Consider the following 22140-nt stretch of genomic DNA (forward strand, 5'->3'; position numbering starts at 1 on the left):
AATAAATCTGTGTCCCACTGAGAATTCCATCTGTGCCTCAGTGCCTTCATCCATCCGCTCGTGCTCTCCATCCGCGCCACTTGCTCCTGCCCATTCTCTACCTATCAGTTACTACATTCAGCTAAATTTAAGACCATATAAACAAAGATGAATCTTGATTTTTATCAGCAGTTTTGTGGTTTTTTGAAATATTCTCATAAAAATAATCTAGTACTTGAATTAATACACTGATGTTCCCAAATATGGCAGAACGAGCTCCAGTGTACAGCAATTATTTCAACTCAATGGTTCGTTTCTCCTCTTGTGGAAAAAGCAAAGCTGTTCTAGCGTAAATTCATCTGTGAGTTTTGACTTCCGTGTTCTGCTTTTCTGTATCTAACTGAGTGGCATTTGGACGCAGGGAGTTGCCGTACTGAGAGAGCTTGTTAGAAATGGTCACACAAGGAATGCTTCTAGACTGCATTGAATGTGAACATATATTTTTCACAGACATCTGTAGTTATACTTGTAAGCATTAACACTTAGTAAATAAACTTTAAATTCACCATTAATGTTCCATTTGAAATATATGATGTATGATATGAATCTAGCATTTAAATGTATATTCTTAGATTGAGATCTTAATTTTAGACCCTACGTTAGTCCCAGGACTTGGGAAGCAGAGGCAGGTGTATCTCTGTGAGTTCAAGGCCAGCCTGGTTCACATAGGGAGTTCCAGGCCAGCTCGTCTACAGGGAGATCCTGTCTCAAAAAGACCAAAAACAAACAAACAAACAAAAAAACCAAACCAAAACAAAAACAGCATAGTACACACCCTGCATACGAGGATATTCTGCCTTACTATTTCCACAGTTAGAAAATCCAGTAGAGAATATGGCAATGTCTAAAAGAATCTTCAGAGTACTATGATCCTCCCTATAACAGAAAATGCCTCTCAGTCACTTTGATGTCCTTGATTCAAGAAAAGCAATCTGCCTATGGACAGGTGGTCAAACTATTATTGTTCATTTCAGGGTGTGTTGACATTCGGTGATGTGGACATCTCACAGGAGAAGAGGGGGTGCCTAGATCCTGCTGAAAGGGCCTTGTTTGTAAAGAGACCTGAAGGTAGTGAAGAATTACAGCTCTCTCGATCTGTTGGTGAGATTATTTTCTTTTACAGAATGTCTTATTCATTCTCGGAGTTCCTTGATGAACTATTGTGTGTGTGGGGGTTAACTTTGTGTGAGTGAGTCTCACATCTCATGAAGTGAAATTCTCAGAGGAGAAAAGAACATTGCAATGCAATCCAGGTACTTTCTAAAGACTCGAATCATGTCTCTTTTCATGTTTGTCCTTTGGGAGGCATTATGATTCTTATATTTTTGTTCCATGATAAATTCAGAATTTTGTTGTTGTTGTTCTGGTCTTATGTAGACCAGGCTGGCCTCAAATTCACAGAAATCCACCTGCCTCTGCCTCCCAAGTGTCACCCCAAACATAAAGCCCCATTTCCAACCTGGAATTGTAGCAGAGCTGTAATTAGAAATGGAATACTAATTCTGCAAAGTGAAAAGCTCTGTAAATATTATCAGTGTTCTGACAGAATATTCCAATCAGAGACTCATTGTTAGAATTCCCTGTTGTGTTCTCTCTTTATCTGTTGAGCTCACTATTGTGTTAGAGATCCAGGTCCTTTCTAAGTACTCAAAGCATGAACCACACAGCCCAGGAATACAAATGTGGTAGAGCACTTGGTGTCTTGTGAATTAAGCTGTGACCATCTAGGATCCTGGGGGTCATGGTGATGTCCTAAAACACACTCAAGTGGAAGGTGATCATGAGGGACACACACGTGCACACTTTGTTAGTGTGGAAACAAATTATCATCAATTATTAGAAAGTACATTTGTGAGGCATGAAGTCAGACATCCATAAATTAAAATGCAAAATTACAGAATAGTTTCCCCCTTTTAATATTAATTTTTAAAAATTGTTTTATTATTTTTATTTTATGTGTTGAGTGTATTGCTTGCATGTATGTAAATACATCCATGTCAATGCACACGGAGGTCAGTGGTTAGTAGAGTGTGTCACAAACCCATATCCATAGTTACAGGTGGTTGTTAGCTCCAATATGGGTGTTGGGAATTGAGCCTGGGTCCTCTGAAAAAGCAGTCATTGCTCTGAACCTCTGGGCTATCTACCTGCCCCTTAACACTAATTTTTGACAAAAAGAACCGTATGTATTTAGGAGGTACAATGTGATATTTTGTTCACAAAATATTTTTGAAATTCACTATTAACACAATTACAGTTTCATGAATTTTCACATTAAAATGTATATTCTGGAAGAAATGTCACAGGATAATTTTGAGACTGAAAACTGCCTTATAAACCTAATTATAATAAATTGACTGTTCCTTAAATATTGCCCCTGAAATTTCAAGAATGGGAGAGTCTTAATTTCAGCTAAAGCTCTCCCAGTTCATCAGAAGAGACACATTTTATGTCTCAGATAAGTATATGATAAGCCAGAGTTTTTTTTTTTAAAGTTTCTATTCTACTTTCTTTGAAATTCAAATGCATGACCTAAATGTCCCTCAGAATATGAATGGATCATATAAATTTGGTACATTTATAGAATGGAGTTCTACTCAGAGGTAAAGGAATAGGAAATCAAGGAATTTGCAGGTAAGTGGATGTAACTAGAAATGGCTATACTAAGTGAGGTAAAACAGATGCCAAAAATCTAGGCACAGGTGTTCTCTCTGAAGTGTGGATTCTACACCAAATCCTGCATATATACTCAAAGGAAACAAATTCAGTATGGCATAGAGATATGTGCACTCCCTAATTACGGCAGCACGGTTTAAAGAATAAGAAATCTACTTAAATGCCCATTAACAAATGAAAGATTTACTGAAATGTGATATTTCTGAAGAATACACCACAATTCCGTCATAGGAAAGAGTAGAATCATATCATACTTGCAAACTGGATTGATCTGGTGGACACTGTATCAGGTAAAGGAAGTTGAGACGCAAGCACTACACGATCTCAGTCATAAGAGAAATACAAAAAGAAAAAAGAGATGATAGATGTTGAAGGTACAATAGCAGTTTGCAGGGAATGGAGAGAATGTGACATAAATAACAAACAGTGTCATGGCTTCATGGGTAAACTAAGTTCTACTGTTCTGTGCCACAACACGGTGAATAAAATTCTCCAACATGCATTTTATTTCTTAAAATTTTTAGAAAAGATCAATTTGGATATACTCACCACAGGAACTGATAAAATTTTACAAGTGAATATATAAATGACTGACTAGATATACCTTCAATGTATCTGTCTTTCAAAATATGAGGACCACTTCATAAATATATAAAATATTGTGTCATCACACAATAAAGATTGCATTTTTATTTAAACCTATTCATTTTATGTGCAAGAGGGTTTTGCTTGCATGGATGTGCAGTCAATCATGTGAGCCATGTCTGCGGAGGCCGTAAGCTAGTGTGGGAATGCCTGGAACAGGTGTTGAGTACAGTTAGCACAACGTGGAAGCTGCAAACGAATTCTGCATCCTCTGCAAGAGCAGCCAGTATTCTCGACCTCTGAGCCATCTCTCCAGTCCTAAGAATGGACTTTTTAAAACTCCCAATGAACTGTGCCTGAACTTCAGCCTTTAAAAGAAAAACTCTCCCTTGTGCCTCCCCCACAGATTCTGTCTATGAAGCTCAGTAGAAGCGTCACTGCTGTTTCAATGAACAGCAACAGGCATTAGAAGGTGAGGCTGGGGGTCAGCTGCCAGTGCTTCTGGAGAAAGCTTAGTGTAGCCTCTATTCCAAAGGATGAAAACCATGTTACTCCGCCTTGTTTAAGTAAGGAGGTGAGGCGGCTACAGTCCCATGATGTCACAGGAATTCTTGATCTTTCTGGCAGGACGGCCACTTGAAGGCCGGAGATAAGAAACTTCTATGGGGTCTCCATGTTGAGCTCTTTCTTCTTGTGCATCTGCTGTGATGGCAGACAGTGATAAAGGCCTGTTCTTTTTGTTGTTTTGTTTTTTCTTTTTCTGAGGTGCTTCTTCCTCTTGTTATGATGACAGGTGAAGTAGATTTTCAGTGAACTGAAAGGAAATTTTTCAAAAGACAGACAGTTTATGTAAGACTTCCTAGAAAACAAACTGGTGAAGGAGTAGAGCGATGGCTTCTTTTCAGGTAAATACATCCAAGGGCCTGGACCCCATACACTTTCTTACAGAAAATATTCGCTGTTTTAACCAGGGTGTGGTGGTGCATGCCTTTAATCCCAGTAGTTAGGAGGCAGTGGCAGGGGGGATCTTCATGAGTTTGAGGCCAACCTGGTCTACATAGTAGGTTTCAGGCCAGCTGGGCCTGCAGGGAGACCTACTCTCAAAAAGACACACACACACACACACACACACACACACACACACACATATGTGAAGATAAATGTGAAGATAAAATCTCTCATATATATGTGAGACTAATATAAAAAGATTCTGTTAGAATGTTTTATGTGCTAATGTTTCCATAATTTCTTCATTGCATGCAGGTTCTAGGACATGCTTCACAAGGGTTGTTTCTCTTCTTGCTATTGAGGGAAAACGCACACAGTCCATGGCACTCTTCATTTAAACTCCTCCTTTATTCTTCTGCCATGATCTGCTCTGTGCTATTGGAGAATGTGTCCTTTATACCTGGGTCACTGGCCTCACTGAAAAGCCTGTTAACAAAAGGTTAAGACAGCCCCACCCACAGATCCCATAAAGTTAAAAATCTATGTTTTAGTTAGGACTACAGTGAATGGTTATAAATATTCGAATTCATGAAGCAGACTTATGCATCAGGGTGACTTTACATGGAATAAAGAAATATATTCAACTGATCTTGTATGCCATGAATACAGGAGGGCAATGGTATTCCTATGTTGAGGGCTTAATTTATGTGCTGTGCTCCTTAACATCATAATCTGCACAAAAAATTGCAGGATCTGATGCTGGTCTTAGTTGCAGAGATTTAGGGAGTAGATTATAGCGACCTATTAAATTAAGAAATATCCTTTTAGCCAGGCGTTCTGGTGTATGCCTTTAATCCCTGCACTCTGTAGGCTGATCTTTGTGAGTTCAAGGCCAGCCTGGTCTACATAGTGAGTTCAAGGAAAGCTGGGGTTACAGGGAGGCCCTCTCTTAAGAAACACCAAAAGAAAAAAAAAAAGAAAAGAAAAGAGAAAAAAGAAAGGAATAGCCTTTTGAATAATTCAGATTGCTCCTCTACTTCAGAACTTCTTTACTAATTATCTCTTTTTTTCCATGGGTTCAGTACCCTGTTCATGGGTACATGGTCAAGTTGTCATTTTTCATTTTAGAATCCATTGTCGTTTACAGATGTGTCTTTGACTTCTCCCAGGAAAAGTGTGAATTCCTGGACTCTGCTCAGAGGTCTTTGTACACTGAGATGATGTTGGAGAACTACAATAGACTGGTGTCCATAAGGTGAGGAGATTTTTCTTTGAGAATTTCTTACTGTTCTGCATCCTTTGACAGATAGCAGTGTGCTTTGTACATATGTTAGTTTTGCTGACTAGATCTTGGATTCCTTCATAATTAGTGCATTTGGAATGTTTGGGCATCAACAGCTTGTTTATTTTTATCATTTCTTTCCATTTTCAGTTGATAGAAATATTCATTGTTTTTGGTGTTAATTTCAGCCACCCATTAGTACATGATACTGTAGCCAGAATCTCAAAGTTCCATTTCCGTAGCTGCATTGTGAATCAGTGATAGAACTCAGTGTATTAGTCAGGGTTCTCCAAAGAAACAGAACAGGTAGAATGACTATATATGTATAGAGATTTATCAGCTTAGCTCACAGGATGGAGTCTGAGTAGTCCAACAATGGCTGCACCACACTGGAGAGGCTGAAAATCTATAGTCACTCAGTCCACAATGCTGGATGTCTCAGTAGTCCCAATCTGGCACTGAAGGTCTGACGAATTCCAAAAGATCAGCTAGTCTTCAGTCCGAACTCACCAGCGAGAGAGAAGGCAAGCAGCAAAAAGCCAGGTGTTCTCCTCTGGCATGGCCTTTCATACGGGCCGCCATCACGGGCCGCCATCAGAAGGAAACACCCACATTTAAGGCAGGTCTTTCAGCTTCAGATGATCCATTTATAAGAAGATCTCTCTCATTTCAGCTAATTCCAGATCCAGTCAAGTCGACACCCATGATTATTCATCACACTCAGCATATGAAAAATGAAAAAAAAATCCTGTGTATCTAATGAGTCTATCCTAAAAGAATAATTGAAAAATAATGTCGAAAGCCATCTCTTTTCTCTATATTATCAGTGGAGCACACAGTACTGTGTTAAAAGCCCGGTGCTTTCTAAAGAATCCAGCAAATGTCATGTGACTCTTTTTCATACACAGGTCTTGCTGTGTGTAAGCCTGTCCTGGTCTCCTGTCTGGAGCAAAGCAAAGAGTCCTGGAATAAGAAGAGAGGGGAGACTGTAGTCAACCAGGTAGGTTTGAGTGGATGAAGGATGGGCCCAGGTGAGAGGTCCTAAGTAAAGAAGGATGAAGACCTGAGCATGGTTTTGCCATAGTCTGTTTCAGTATCAGAAAGACAGCCTGATAATTTAATTTATGGCAATTTCATCAAGATATGTCCTGCAGTAAATGTCAAATGACTTTTATTGCATGTGAATTATGTGGAAATTACTAGTATGTAAATATCACTTTATTTAATTTTTTATTTAACTTTTTCATATCTCCCATGTCCAATTTCTTGCCAGTACAATATAATGGCTGATTTTTTCCTCTTCCAATATTTTTACAAGATATATATTTTATTAAATTTTTCTGCATTTCATACAAATATTTGATCATGTTACATCCTCTCCATGACTTGTACTCCCTATATCATTCTGCGGTATATATGAAGGCCTATTAGTCAGGTTTTTATAATATTTTGAAATTAGTAAATTTTGTGTCATTTATTTTGTTTCTGCTTTGAAAATATTTGTGCCCTTCTGATTCCTTGTGATTTCCATTGTTTTAAAATTAATGCATTTCTTCCAAAACTGACTGTAAACCTGTGGTGAGACTCACTTAGAATATTTACTTAGCAGGAAATTCTATATTCTCCTCTTATTTTAGATAAGAATTCATTACATATGTGTGACTTTCACATGACATTTGTGGATTCCTCTGTTTTCTACCTACTGTTGATGTCTATGTTCCAGATTGGTGAGAGGAGACTGTGAAATACTGATCTTGTATACTATTTGACGTTAACTCTATTGCCCTGTCCAACCCTGAAAGTGTAATCTTTGGGTTTTGGAAGCTGCACATCCTCCCCAGCATTTATTGGCATTTGTTTCTAAGTGTCAATATTCTGACTGACTGGAGCAGGAATCCCACTCGGTTTTAAAATTGCATTTCTCTTATGGTTAAAGATGTTTAACACTTTTATATATATTCACTGGCAATTTGTGCTTTTTCTTTTTTTTTTAATTGTTAATTTTAATTTTTAAGAATATGTTTATTATCCCAAAGAAAGGCAATTTTTAACACATTTTTCCAGAAATAACTTGAAGCAGGTTACATAAAAATATATATACAATGAAGTTCAAAGGTTGAAAAGTAGGGATAAAGAAATCACAGACTAAGCCAGACGTGGTGGCACATGCCTTACTCTCTGCACATGGGAGGCAGAGTCAAGCAGATCTTTATGAGTTCAAGTCCAGATTGGTCTACATAGAGAGTTTCATGCCAGCTAGATTTACAGGGAGACCCTGTCTCAAAAAGAAGCAAAAAAACAAAGACAGAAAAAAAGAAAGAAAGAAGGAAGGAAGGAAGGAAGGAAGGAAAGAAAGAAAGAAAGAAAGAAAGAAAGAAAGAAAGAAAGAAAGAAAGAGAAAGAGAAAGAAAGAAATCAAAGACTGAAGGCAGGCATGGTGACACATGTCCTCAATCTCAGCACTTGGCAGTCAGAGCCCTGCAGATCTCTGTGAGCTCTAGGCCAGTCTGGTCCACCCAGCAAGCTCCAGGCCAGCTGGGGTCACAGAAGACCCTATCCCAAAAAGACAAAAAAAAAAATCAAAGACTAAAGGATTTGCCAACATAAGCGCAACTTTGGTGGACTAATGAAGGTTTCCCTTAGTTCTGTATTTTTTTTTCTTTATTGAAAATCCCAACTAGTTTGTGGGGTTTGTTACCAGAGCATAGAGTCAGGATTTATTTATGGAAGATTGGGTGCCCCCCATTTATGGTGGCACTGGAAAGTCCAGACTCAAATATAGATCTCGTGACTTCCTGACAGCCCCACAAAATGGTGAGAGGTGCCTTCTAGCATTCTCGGCATATATATGCTTAGCCCCTCCCCCAGATGCTGCTGTGATCGACTAATTGGATGGGAGGGATAACTGACTCCCCCCTCACATCCTTGATGAGTGTGGGAAGGAGATATGATTATAGCTTGCCAGCATGGTAGTCGGCGAACACTTCCAATTAACACTCCACCGCTTCCTCCGGCTCTTACATTCTTTCCACCAACCTCTTCCACAAAAGTCCCTGAGCCTTGGAGGGGGCGGTAGGTGTGGGATGATCTTCGTCCCATTGTGGCAAGGCACTGAACTTTTGGGTCTCTTCATCATCAGTTTTCCATGGACTGCTGACCCGTTTCAGTGGGATTCCATCTAGTATAAAAACACAAACAGCAAGAAGCAAGAACATCTAAGCAGTGGCTGCTATAATACCATCAACTATGGGTATAAACACAAATGCTTGGATGGTTCTTTAGCCAGTGCATCACATCCATCCAACAAAACAATTGTAGTTGCTTCCCACTGGGAGGCCTATATTCTCCCCTGCCAGGGGGTTGGACTGGTCTATGGTATCATGCGTTTTCCACCCCTGAAAGCAGGCTACATATCCAACTGAAAATTTACTGGTTGTATGTACACTAGACGTTCTACTATTGCACCAGCAGCAGCATCTTGTTAGGTATGTTGCTAGTGCAACATGATGGGTCAGTCCTTGAACAGAACTATAGGGGACGATTCTCCCCCAGTCATCTGCATATCACTTCTGGCACCATGAAAGCCAACCATCCAGTGGGAGGGAGTTTTCAGCTTAGTCCAAGCTTGATTTCTCCCTCTTCTGTGCTTACATCAAATAGTGTCTTCAGCAGTAGGATTTTTCCATTCACTTCTGGTGTAAAACCAACATTATTGGCAATGGCCTTTATTGTTTTGGAGGCTTGTAGGGCCCCTCAAGCCAATAGCTCATAGGGGGCAACCCACCTCTGTCACTGTGATTTTCATTTAACAACCGTATTGCTTCTAGAAGGGCTTTCATAAGGTTTCTTCTGTGCTGAAGGCTTTTTTTTTTTTTAACTGTGTACCTGGAAAAAAAAATTTTTCCTTTATTCCCATAGTTCTTTCTATAGTGCCCCTCCCCCAATCCTCTTTACATATTTCTTCCATTGTAATACCTTTATCCTATTCTTCTCTCTGGGGTGCCTTCTTTCCCTTTACATCTCTGTTTCTCTTCCATATTCATGGACCCTGTAGTTGCATCAGGATATGCCTTCACTTATAAGGAGTTGGTGCTAGGATCCACAAATGAGAGAGAACATACGTCTTTTGTTTTTCTGAGTCTGTGTTACTTCACTTAGTATAAAAGTTTCTAGATCCATCCATTTACCCGAAAATTTCACTATTTCGTATTTTTTCACTGCTGAATAGAACTCCATTATGTAAATGTACCACATTTTCATTAACCATTCATCAGTGAGGGTCACTTAGGTTGCTTCCATCTCTTAGCTATTATGAAAAGAGCAGCAACAAGCATGATTGTACAAGTGTCTCTGCAATAGGATGAGTCCTTTGGGTATATGCCAAGGAGTGGTACAACCAGGGCACATGGTAGTTCATTTTTATTTTTTTAAGAGTTCTCCACACTGCTTTCCATAGGGGTGCACGAGTTTGAAATCCCACCAGCAGTGAATGTGCCTTCCCCTTTGTCCACATCCTTGACAGAATTTGGTATCATTTTTTTCTCTTGATCTTGGCTGGTCTGACTGGGGAAAAATGAAATCTTAAGGTGGTTTTAAATTGTATTGCCCTAATTACTAACGATGTTGAACAATTTTTAACATATTTAATTCTTCCTTTAAGAAGTCTCTGTTTAAATCATTGACCCATCTTTTAACTGGGTGATTTGTTTCTCTTTGTTTCTTGAGGTCTTTCTATATTCTGAATTTAAACCTCTATCAAATGTGTCACTGACAAAGGTAGGTTTTTTCCCTCTCTGTAGGTTTTCGCCTCACTTTTTCATTGTTTCTTTTGCTGTATCGAAGTTTTTTAGTTTAATGAGGTCCCACTTGTTGATTTTTGGCCTTAATTCCTGAGCAACTGGTGTCCAATTTAAAAGGTCCTTTCCTACACCTATATCTCATGGGCAACTACCAATGTTTTCTTCTAATAGTTTCACATTGAGATCCATTTGGAGTTGACTTTTGTGCAAGGTGAAAGATAAGGATCTAGTTTCATTCTTCTGCAGGTGGAGATCCAGGTTTGCCACCACCATTTGTTGAAGACACTGTCTTTCCTCCATTGTGTATTCTTGGCACCTTTGTCAAATATCAGGTGGCTGAAATTGTGTATATTCAGGTTTGAGTCTTCAATGATGTTCTAGTGATCTATATGTCTATTTTTGTGCCAGTACTGTGCTGTTTTTATGACTATAACTCTGTAGTATACTGTGATATCTCGTATAGTAATCCCTGCAGTGTTGTTCTTGGTACTCAGGGTTTCTTTGACTATTTGGGGTCTTTTGTGCTTCCATATGAATTTAAAGATTTTTTTCCCTCAATCTGTGAAGTATGTTATGGGGATTTTGATTGGGATTGCATTGAATGTTTATATTGCTTTTGGTAGGATGGTCATTTTCAAAAAAATAATTCTTCCAATCCATAGCATAGGAGGTCCTTATATCTTCTAGTGTTCTCCTCAATCTCTTTCTTTAAACATTTAAAATTTCCATTGTAGAGATCTTTGATGTCTTTGGTCAGGTTTATTCCAAGATATATGTTTTTAAGCTAGTGTGAATGGAAGCATTTCATTCTACTTTTTCCTATTGCTTCTTATTGGTACATGGAAAGGCTACTAATTTTTTTAGATTGATTTTGTAACCTGCCACTGTGTTGAATGTGTTGATCAGTTCTAGGAGTTTTTTGGTGGAACTTCTGGGATCTCCTATTATAGCATCATATCATCTGCAAAAAGAGATAATTTGATGTTTTCTGTTCCAATTAATATTCCTTTAATTTCCTCCTGTCTTACTGCTGTAGCAAGAGTTTCAAGCACTATATTGAAAAGGAGTGGAGATAGTGGACATCCTTGTCTCGTTCCTGATTTTACTAGGAGTGCTTCCAGTTTTTCTCCATTTAGAATGATGTTGCTTATGGGTTTGTTGTATATACCCTTAATTATGTTGAGCTATGTTCCCTCCAGTCCAATTCCCTTTAGAACTTTTATCATGAATGCATGGTGAATTTTGTCAGAAGCCTTTAATGCATCTATTGAGGTGATGATGTGGATTTTGTCTTTAAGTCCCTTTATACGATTGATGACATTTATTGACTTGTGTATATTGAACCATCCCTGCATATCTGTAATAAAGTCTAGTTAATCATGGTGAATGATCTTTTTGATGTACATCTGTATGCGGCTTGCAAGTATTTTGTTGATAATTTTTTTAATGTAGGCACTGAGAGCTATAAACTTTCATCTTAGGACTGCTTTTCAAGTGTCCCAGTGGTTTTGTTGTGTTGTATTGTCCTTTTTGTAGAATTCCAGGTATTCTTTTATTTCTCTCTTCATTTCTCCTTTGACACACTCATTATTTAGGAGTGTTTTGTTTAATGACCATAAGTTCCTGTAGTGACTAGGGCTTCTTCCAGTGTTGATTTTGAGCTTTATTGCATTGTGGTCCGATGGAATGCACAGAATTATTTCAATATTTTTGTATTTGTTGAGGTTTCTTTTGTGGCCCAGTATGTGGTCAGTTTTGGAAAAAGTTCAATGGGGTGCTGAGTAGAAGGTGTATTCTTTGGTGCTTGGGTGGAATATTCAAAAGATGTCTGTTAGGTCCATTTGATGTATGGTATCATTTAATTCAGACATCTGTTTATTCTTTGTCCAGTTGACCTGTCTAGTGGAGACAGTGTGGTATTGAAGTTGCCTACTATTACTGAGTTGGGGTTAATTTGTGTCTTAAAGTCCTGTAGTGTTGTTTTTATGAATTTGGGTGCACCAGAATTTGGTGCATCTATGACAGGGATTGTAACATCTTCTTGGTTTGTAGCAGGAGGCCTCCAAAGAACACGGACCCAGAACCCTGGGATTCAGTGAAAATTCACTTCACTTCTTGATCTGCAAATAGCCCACCAAAAGGAGCCCAAGCCTCCATACCCTGCTCGTGAGCCCAGTGACTACTGACAGACTGTGTGGCACAGACCAATCAGAAAACAATACCCTGACTAAAGGGACTTGGGGGTTGATTTTGTTTCTTAACCCATTCACTTAGCCTGTGTCTTTTGACTGGGGAGTTTAGTCCATTTATACTTAAAGTTATTATTGAAAGATGTGTATTTGTTGCCATTATTTTGATTACTGTTTGCATTCTTTTCCTAATATTGTGTTTCACCATTATATCCTTATTTAGTTTCTTTGTTGCCTCTGGAGTATAGTTGTTCCTTTCTCGGTTATTTATACTGCTTCAAGTATCCTTTGAAGGGCTGGTTTTGTGAACATGTATTCTTTCAGGTTATTTGTCCCATGGAAGGTTTTTCTTTCCTCCTCAACTATAGTAAACATTTTTGCTGGATAAAGTAGTTTGGGCTTACATCTTTGGTCATTTAAATTCTGATGGGCTTTCCTTTATATGTCACTTTTCTTTTTTTCTGCTTTCAGTATTATCTCTTTGTTCTGTACATTAAGTGGCTTTACTATGATATGCTGTGGGAAGTTTCTTTTCTGGTCCTGTCTATTTAGTGTTCTATATGCTTCTTGTATGTGTATGGGGATGTCTTTCCTTAATTTTGGGAAATTCTCTTCTACAATACTGTTTAAGATCTGGTCAATACCATTAACCTGAAACTCTTCTTTTTCCTCTATGCTTATGATATGTAGATTTAGTCTTCTCATGGTGTTCCATATCTCCTGCATATTCCATTCCTGTGGTTTTTTTTTAAAAAAAAATTGTAATCTTTCCTTGAGTGGTCCAGTTCTTCAACTTTATCCTTAGTGTTGATACTCTGTTTTCCATGTCATTCATTCTAGTGCTGAGGCTTTCCCCTGTTGTTTCACGTTGGCTTATTGAGTTTTTCACTTCCTTCTTCATTTCAGCCTGAGTTTTCTTCAATGTTTCTATCTCTTTTGTGAATCCAGTCAGAAGTTACACGATTTTTGGCTCTCTCAGGCAGTCTGCTGAGTTTTCAGGCCAGAAGAGGCACACTCAAACTGCCTGATAAGGTCTCAGCCTTACTTTACCATAGGACAGAGGTCTGACCTGGGGCCATGGGAAGGGTCTCAAGCCATCCCAGTTAGGAGGTTGGGTAGGGGCACAATTTTGGGAAGCTCACCACCACCTGGAGGCCAGATCCAGGCATTCTCAGGCAGTCTGCTGAGTTCTCAAACACTACACCGATGGAGGCCAGAACAGGTATTCTCTTGTGCTTCTTCTTTAATTGTTTAGTTTCAGCATTTGAACTTTGATATTTTGGTATTTAATTTCAGGAATTCTTTTCAACATTTATATACTGATCTGACTGAAATAAAGCTGGCAAAGGCATTCTTCTGTTGGGTAGGTTACTTTTCTTTTTTCCCACAGTTTAATTTCTTGTTTAATTTCATGAAATCCCATTCAATGGTTATTCGGATCCCTACCTCATGATTGTGAAGTCCTGCTTATTATGAAATTCCTTTCTTATGTCTACGTCATTAGGTACTGTGCCTCTTTTTCTCTATCAGGTTCAGAATTTCAAGTTTGGTACTAATTTCTTTTATCATGTTCAATTCAGTTTATTCAGGGTTTGAGATATGGATCTAATCCCAGTGTTTGGCTTTTAGATAATATGTTTTCATGGACTCTTTTTTAGGAGCGTGTCTTATTTCCAGTGTGGGTTTTGAGCCCTTTTTGAAAAATTGGCTGCCTTTAGACATGTTGGTTTAATTCTGGTTTTGGATTCTGTTCCACAGATTTAAATGGCTTGATTTGTGTCCATGGCCATGCTGTTTCTGTCCCTATGGCTGTGTATTATAATGTGAAATCAAGTACTATGAAACCTTGATCATTTTTCTTTCTTTTAATAACTGTTGATTTGGATACTTGTGGTTTTCAATATGAGCACGTTGATTTTAGAAGGGCTTTTCTTTTAATAGATCACTGAGAGTGTTATGGGTATGTCATGGAATTTGGTGAGAACCTTCAATAATATAGCCATTTGTACATTATCTTATTTTACTAAACCATGAGAGTGGATGTCATTTGCATTGTTTGCTGTTATTTTCAGTTACTTTTTTTGAGATTTAAATTTCTCATTGTGACAGTCTCTAATTGCCTTACTTAGTGTAAATTCTGGGTAGTTTGCTATATTTTGAAGGAATTGTGAATGAAATATTTTATTACTCTCTTTCTTGGGATGCTTATCTCTCATATATGGAACACTATGGAGAGGAGAGCTTGATTCAAAATATTTTTTTCTTTTTGTTCCAATTCTCGCTTTGTGAAACAGACTCTCTCCCTGACTTTCAAGTTCTATTTGGAAAGATTTGATAAACTGTGATCTCCAGGTTTTTCTCTGCATACCAGCATGGGGGTAAAGAATTCTGCCACATGATAAGAATTTTTCTTTTAAGAGGTGGAAACTTTATTTTTTTAACTTAAAAAAACTTTATTGAGAATTTCATACATGCATATAAGGTATTTTGATCAAATCCATGCCCACTTCCTCCCCTCCAACTCCTCCCATACCTCTACCTCCCCATCACTTTTTTCTGATAACTTTGTGTACTCTTTTATTTTTTTTTAAAATGGGGCTTTTTGCTCCTCTAACATTCCCCCTCTGAAGAGGTACCCCTAAAATCTTTTGAGGATTACATAAGCACTCCCAGATACTTTTGAAATTTTTAGCCTTTAGAACAGAATATGTTAAGAGGCCCAAGGTCATTCTGACTTTTAGCCAAGAAACTGGTTACTTTTCTTTGGGATCGTTTTACCCTAACTGCCTAGCCAATTCCTACTTCCAACTCTTATCATACCATCCTCTGAAGAGGTTACCCCAATTGCCAATAGGGCATCATGATGTGGACCACTCTGGCTTCTTCCATGCTGAACAGGGATGTAGGGTGAGGCAATTGGAGCACCTCTTCAGTGGGTCTATCTAAAAGACTCCCAAATTACATAATTCTTATCTGTAGGGATAAAAGAAAGTCCTTGACTGGTGAATAGGAAATGTGAAGGAGAAGTAAAGGCAAGAGCATTATGAGTTCTAGACAGGGAACCAGAAAACTGTCAGAACAGGACAAATTTCAACTGTCCATATGAGAGTCCATTGGAATTTCTTGCTGAGAGCTTCCAAAAGGATCCCTCAATTGTGTTCCACCTCATTTTTCTTTTGTCTGCCAAGCTGAACTTGAGAGTGATAGACTCAGGATTTGTTTTCAGGCACTTTTATAGCTTTTAGAGTGGCTAGAATTAGTGTCCGTTCCCTCTCAAAGGCTTCTAGATGGGGGCGAATACAAATTTAGCCCTCATTTTAGAACAATAGTGGGTTATCTCCCTCAGCTACAGTTGGGCACTACAGTATTGCAGACCAAGATTTGAAGTTTTATATCTGAGCCACACTTTCTGCTTAGAAGCAAAATCATCAATGAGAAATAATTGCCTAAATAATATTTTATATGCATTTAAGCCTGTCTGGGAACTGTAATCCCTTGAACACTTAAAGAAATATACTGATGATTTTACTCTTTGGTTATGCTTTCCTTTTGGATGTTTAAGACCGTACAGTTGGCCCAATAAACCAATTTATTTTTACTCTTAAGGTTGTTGGAGGATCTGTTCCTCAGGAGTCACATGGGCTTGTGAGGAGCCCCTGGCTCCTTTCTTTCACCAGTTCCATCTATGTGAAGTTAAGTCAGAGGTCCTGCTCAGCCATGGTTGGCTTCACTTTGAAGCAAGGAGGAAATGTTTCCTCTGAGTAGACCCTCCTCTTTGTAGAGTGGACAACTGGTTAAAATCCATCTGGTGGGGTCTCCATGGCCTCCCTGAACAGGAGGACAGGTGACTCACCACAGTTACAGGACATTTTGAAGATGCTTCATAGTCCACTGGAACTTAGTTGACCTTGGAGGGCAAGGGGCATAAATGGTCCTTCATGTCCCTCTGAGCAGATTAGTATAGGCCTCAAAGTATGGCTGTTAAACATCCAAGAAGATTAGTTCCATGAGTCTGGTACTTTTAATTTCCACGTGCTATGTAGAAAAAGCTTGGGCAAAGACCAAACATTCTCAGATAAACCTTGAATAGACATATATTTTGTTCCTTAAATTAGTTGACTAAACTATGACCTTGGAAATTTTAAGATTATGTGTATATTATTTTTTTCTAATCCTTTATATATCATAGAAAACCTACACAGACCTTTGTCACTTGATTAGGCTTTCTCCTTTTTCTATTTCTCATTTTTTCTGTCTATTTTGGAAAATATCTCCAATCCCATATCCTTTTAACATCTTTTACTTTCTCACTTTGTTTTTAAAAATTATGAGACAAAATAACATTAACAAATAAATTCTCCATCTGTCAAGAGAATTCTTTTCCTGGGGATACTAAGCAATGTTTATCCCCTTTTAAGGTTCTAGTGTCAAACCAATGTTTGATTAAAGTTTTCCTGGGGAACCAATGAATTTACTGAGCTTACTTACAGAGAAGACTGAGGGGTTGCTCAGGTGTATGAGTGACCTGGGGGTATGCACACTGGAAAGCCTTTACTCAGTGTGAATCAAGTCTTCTCTTCCTAGCCTTCCCCAGATTATATACTTTAGTCGTCCCCAAATCCAGGAGACTACCACCTGAGAGCACCTGGATCCTGCTCCCACAAGGTGGTGAGCTTCCCTAAATCATGCTGTATCCAACCCTGTACCTGGGACTATGTGAGGCCCCTCCAAAGGCCCCAGGGTAGACCTCTGCCACTTGGTAGGATAAATCTTGGATCTCAGCAGACCTCCAGAGTGCCTGTTCCAGCCTTCCTCTGGCATAGGGGCTGAGAACACAGCAGACCATCTGAGACTCCCAAAACCGGCTCCCCCTTAGGGAACTTCCCAGATTTTGCCCTGAGTTCCCTCTAGTAGAGGTCCAAATATTAGAAGGAAGACTGAGTATACCTGACAGGAACTTGACTTGGGCTTCTGTGGGAGCTCCTGAGTAGCTGATCTGAAGAAATCACTTCCCTCCAAAATGAAACCTGAGAGAACCTGAAACCTGGACAAACCAGCTTTACATAAGCAATAAGAAGAAATCCAAGGCATACCAATAATACAAACAGAAGGAAACTTCAACTTAATTTTCATATCAGAATCACAAACAATAAAAGAAATTCACATGCCAAAATCACAAGGAAAGAATAATAAAATGGAAAGCCAAAATGTCCCCACCAAACTCCACCAGTTTTGTAGAAGAGTTCTATAAGGATCGCCCCCTAAAGATAACCCAGGATACAGAATTTAAAAGAACACTCATAAACATCATCAAGGAATTCAATGAATTTAAAGGACACATGAACATACAAAGAAGTAAAAGAAGGTAGGGATAAACTTCTGAATGAATTCAAAAAAGAGGTAGAAACATTGTAGAAAACTCAGGCAGAAATGAAGAAGGAAGTGCAAAATTCAAGAAGTCAACTTGAAACAAAAGGGGAAAGCCTCACCGCTAGAATGAATGAAATGGAAAACAGAATATCAACAGTGGAGGATAAAGTTGAAGAATTGGGCCACTCAAGCAAAGATTATGAAAAATTAAAAAAAAAAAAACACAAGAATGAATATGCAAGAGATATGGGACACCATGAAAAGACCAAATCTCTGCCTCATAGGCATAGAGGAAGGAGAAGACTTTCAGGTTAGTGGTATTGACCAGATCTCAAACAGTATTGTAGAAGAGAATTTCCGAAATTAAGGAAAGGCATCCCAATGCAAATACAAGAAGCACATAGGACACCAAATGGACAGGACCAGAAAAGAAACTCCCCATGGCATATCATAGTAAAAACACTAAATGTACAGAACAAAGAGAGAATACTGAAAGCAGCAAAACAACAACAACAAGTCACAAATAAAGGAAAGCCCATCAGAATTACAGCTGACTTTTCAATGCAAACTGTGAAAGCCAGAAGACTCTTGACCAAGGTATTTCCAGTTCTAAATGACAATAGAGACCAGCCCAGAATACTCTACCAAGCAAAAATGTCTATTACAATTAAGGGGGAAAGAAAAATCTTCCATCACATGAATAGCCTGAAAGAATACATGTCCACAAAATCAGCCCTTCAAAGAATACTTGAAGCAGTACAAAGAACAGAGAAAGAAACAACTATACTCCAGGGGCAATGAAAGAAAATAAATAGAGGTATGATTGAGGAAACACAAAATTAGACAAAGAACACAAACAGCTATCAAAATGATGGCAACCAATACACGTCTTTCAAAAATAACTTTAAATGTCAATGGACCGAACTCCCCAGTCAAAAGACACATGCTAAGTGAATGGATTAAGAAACAAAATCCATCTCTATTGTCTGCAAGAAACCCATCTCATCTCAAGGACAGGCAGTACCTTAAGGTGAAAGGATGGAAAAGAATATTCTAAACAAATAGCACTAAGCTGTCTGCAAGAAACCCATCTCATCTCAAGGACAGGCAGTACCTTAAGATGAAAGGATGGAAAAGAATATTCTAAACAAATAGCACTAAGAAACAAGCAAGGTTTGCAATTCTAATATCTCACAAAATAGAATTCAAAGTAAAACAAATCAGAAGAGATAAGGTGGGTCACTTCATTCTGATCAATGGAACAACTAACCAAGAAGATATTACAATCCTGAAATATATGCACAGCACTCAGGTACACTCAAATTCATATAAACAACACTACAGGACTTTAAAGACACAGATTAACCCCAACTCAGTAATAGTAGGGGACTTCACTACCCCACATTCTCCATTAAAGAGGTCAACTGGACAAATAATAAACAGATATCTGAATTACATCAGGGAATTCATGCTGGAGAGAAACCCTACAAATGTGAAGAATGTAAATGTGACATGTCCTTTACTCAATACTTAAGAGTCATTACAGAATTCATACTTCAGAAATACCCTACTTATGTGGAGAATGTGACAAGTGCTTTACCAAGGCATCATGTCTTAGAAATCATAAAAGTATTCATTCACATTCATATACAAATGTGAAGAATGTGGCAGGTCCTTGACTTTGCGCTCAACATCGAGTCATTACAGAATTCATACTGGAGTAAAACGCTATAGATCTGAAGAACATGATAAGTCCTTTACCCAGGCCACACATCTTCAAAATCATAAAAGTATTCATAATGGAGAGAAACACTACAAATGTGAAGAATGGGCAAAATCTTTTACTCAGAACTCCAAACTTAGGACACGTTACAGAATTCATACTGGAGAAAAACCCTCCAGATGTGAAGAATGTGACAAGTGCTTTACTACGGCCTCATATCTTGGAAATCGTAAAAATATTCATACTAGAGAGGAACCCTACAAATGTGAAGAATGTGACATGTGCTTTCTTCGAATGTCATCTTAGAATATATCAGGCAGTGCATTCTGGAGAGAAAACATACAGATGTAAAGAATGTGACAAGTGTTTTATCCATTACTCAAATCTTAGACATCATAAAAAAATCCATCCTAGAAAGAAGCCCTACAAATATGAAGAATGTGACAGGTCTTTTACTTCAAGCTCAACATTAAAGAATCATTACAGAGTTCATAGTGGAGAAGAACATGACAGATATGAAGAATGTGATAAGTTCTTTACCCAGCCCCCACATCTTAGAAGTCATGAAAGTATTCATACTGGAGAGAAAACCCACAGATGTGAAGGATGTGACAAGTCCTTTACTACATGCTCATCACTTACGGCTCATTACAGAATTCATACTGGAGGAAAATCCTACAGGTGTGAAGCATGTGGCAAGTCCTTTACTTCTCTGTCACATTTAAGGTTTTATCAGAGAATTCACACTGGAGAGAAACCCTACAAATGAAAAGGCAATGAAAGTCCTTTACTCATATTTCAATTCTTAGAGAACATCAAATAATGCATAATAAAAGAAGACACTAAAAATATAAGTGATTCGGAATTTCCTTTTACCATATATCAGATGGTGGTAAATTTACCAAAAATTCATACTGCAGAGACAGTTTACAATTGCAGATAATTTGGAAATCCTTTACTCTGGGCTCAACCCTTATAAAACAAAACAGAATCCATGTTTCAAAGTAAAGACAATGTTGAAACATTTATATTTATGTATTAAAAAACTTCACACTATACTAAAAAAAATTTAGAGTTAAATACAAAATGGCATAATGTGTAATAAAAATTTATTTCCATGTCAATAAAAAGAACTCATGAGGAAGAAACGAGAAAGATAAAGAATGTGAGAAAGCCTTTATTTTACTTTTCTATCCAATCTTATGAATACCACAGAATTCTTATTGTAGAGAAAACCTAGAAGTAAAGTAAAATAAGCCACCATTTACAAACGTCTCCCCTCCAAGTAAACATCTCATTATTTACTATCAAAGAATACACAGTGTGAATAAAACACATAAGTATCGAGTTTCCACAATCAAAAGAGTGTTTAGCTGTTTTCAGTTTTGCTTGACATGGTTAAAACAATAGACATTGGAGAAAATTTGAAATTAATCTTGTAAGATTTGTGATTTTAACATTGTACTATCCTATTATATTTTAAGCAAGGTTTTTTGAAAATGGCAGACAATGGTGAACATTGAAGACCTTGTATTCCCAGCCAGAGCCAGAGTATTATGATGCAATAAAATAAAAGCCATAATTTTAGATATTATAAGTTATATTTACATGAAAATGTATATTGATATATGTGTAGATAGAATTGTATCTGCAGGAAACTTAGTTATATTCCTAGTACTGTGGCTTTCTGAAGACTGTACAGTATTTGTTAGTTTTAAATCCTAACTAGTTCATTGGGCTTGCTAACAGTGCATAGGGTAGGGGTTTATATATATATAGTATATTTATGAATGTATAACATATGCATATATTCAAACATAACACCTGCAAAAGTGACATCATGCATTGATTTTAGAATATTTAATATTGATATACCTTAAAATTTTCAAATTTTTTACATAAATATGAGCAAATAGAGCTATGTGAGTATTGAGAAAACTTTATATACATTTACACAAATGAGATTTGCCAAGGTAAACCAAATAAATGAAGAAGGGCTATCTTGTGAGACAGGTTGATTGGTGAAAAAAAAAAAACCAGGTTGATAATTGGAGCTAAAATTCCAGGAAAAGAACAGTTAGCACAGAGTCTGTGGAGGTGATTGAATGGTAGACCATAGACTGGGTTAGGCTCACAGCCCTAGAGACTGGAAAGTTCTAGATGCTATTACCAATAAATTCCATGGCTGCTGAGTCCACTGAGTGACAAAGACACTTATTTGTTCCATTCCCATATGACTGAAGGGGTAATGAGACTCCCTTAACTTCTCTTAAAAAGGAGTAACTGCATTCTTGATTTCAGACTCTTCCAGAATTACTCATACTCCATAAACACATAATTGATAACATATTAGGGAATAGTTTGTAACAGAAGGATTGAGATTATTTGGGCAAAAATATTCATACCTCAGCAAAACAGTTTTATGACATGAAATTATTTTGATTTCGTTGTTTGTCTTGTAGAAAACTGATAATAATAAAAATAGGAGGATTTGGGAGGCAACTTTTACTAAATAATTTCCAAGGAAGA

The 22140-nt window shown here is 37.8% G+C and overlaps 1 protein-coding gene across 1 annotated transcript in view; it reads left to right on the forward strand.

Moving 5' to 3' along the window:
• LOC115069699 (zinc finger protein 723-like) overlaps positions 1-20380 on the forward strand; it is a 26606-nt gene extending 6226 nt beyond the window's left edge. Inside the window, exons 2-6 of the mRNA XM_029561867.1 lie at positions 5377-5503; positions 13815-13881; positions 19350-19479; positions 19550-19756; positions 19860-20380. Coding sequence (XP_029417727.1) covers positions 5377-5503; positions 13815-13881; positions 19350-19479; positions 19550-19756; positions 19860-20380 — 1052 coding nt within the window. The remainder of the gene's footprint in view (positions 1-5376; positions 5504-13814; positions 13882-19349; positions 19480-19549; positions 19757-19859) is intronic.
• Positions 20381-22140: the final 1760 nt, after the last annotated feature.

Source organism: Nannospalax galili, unplaced genomic scaffold, assembly GCF_000622305.1.
Source record: "Nannospalax galili isolate Female #2095 unplaced genomic scaffold, S.galili_v1.0 scaffold2314, whole genome shotgun sequence".
Lineage (NCBI taxonomy): Eukaryota > Metazoa > Chordata > Mammalia > Rodentia > Spalacidae > Nannospalax > Nannospalax galili.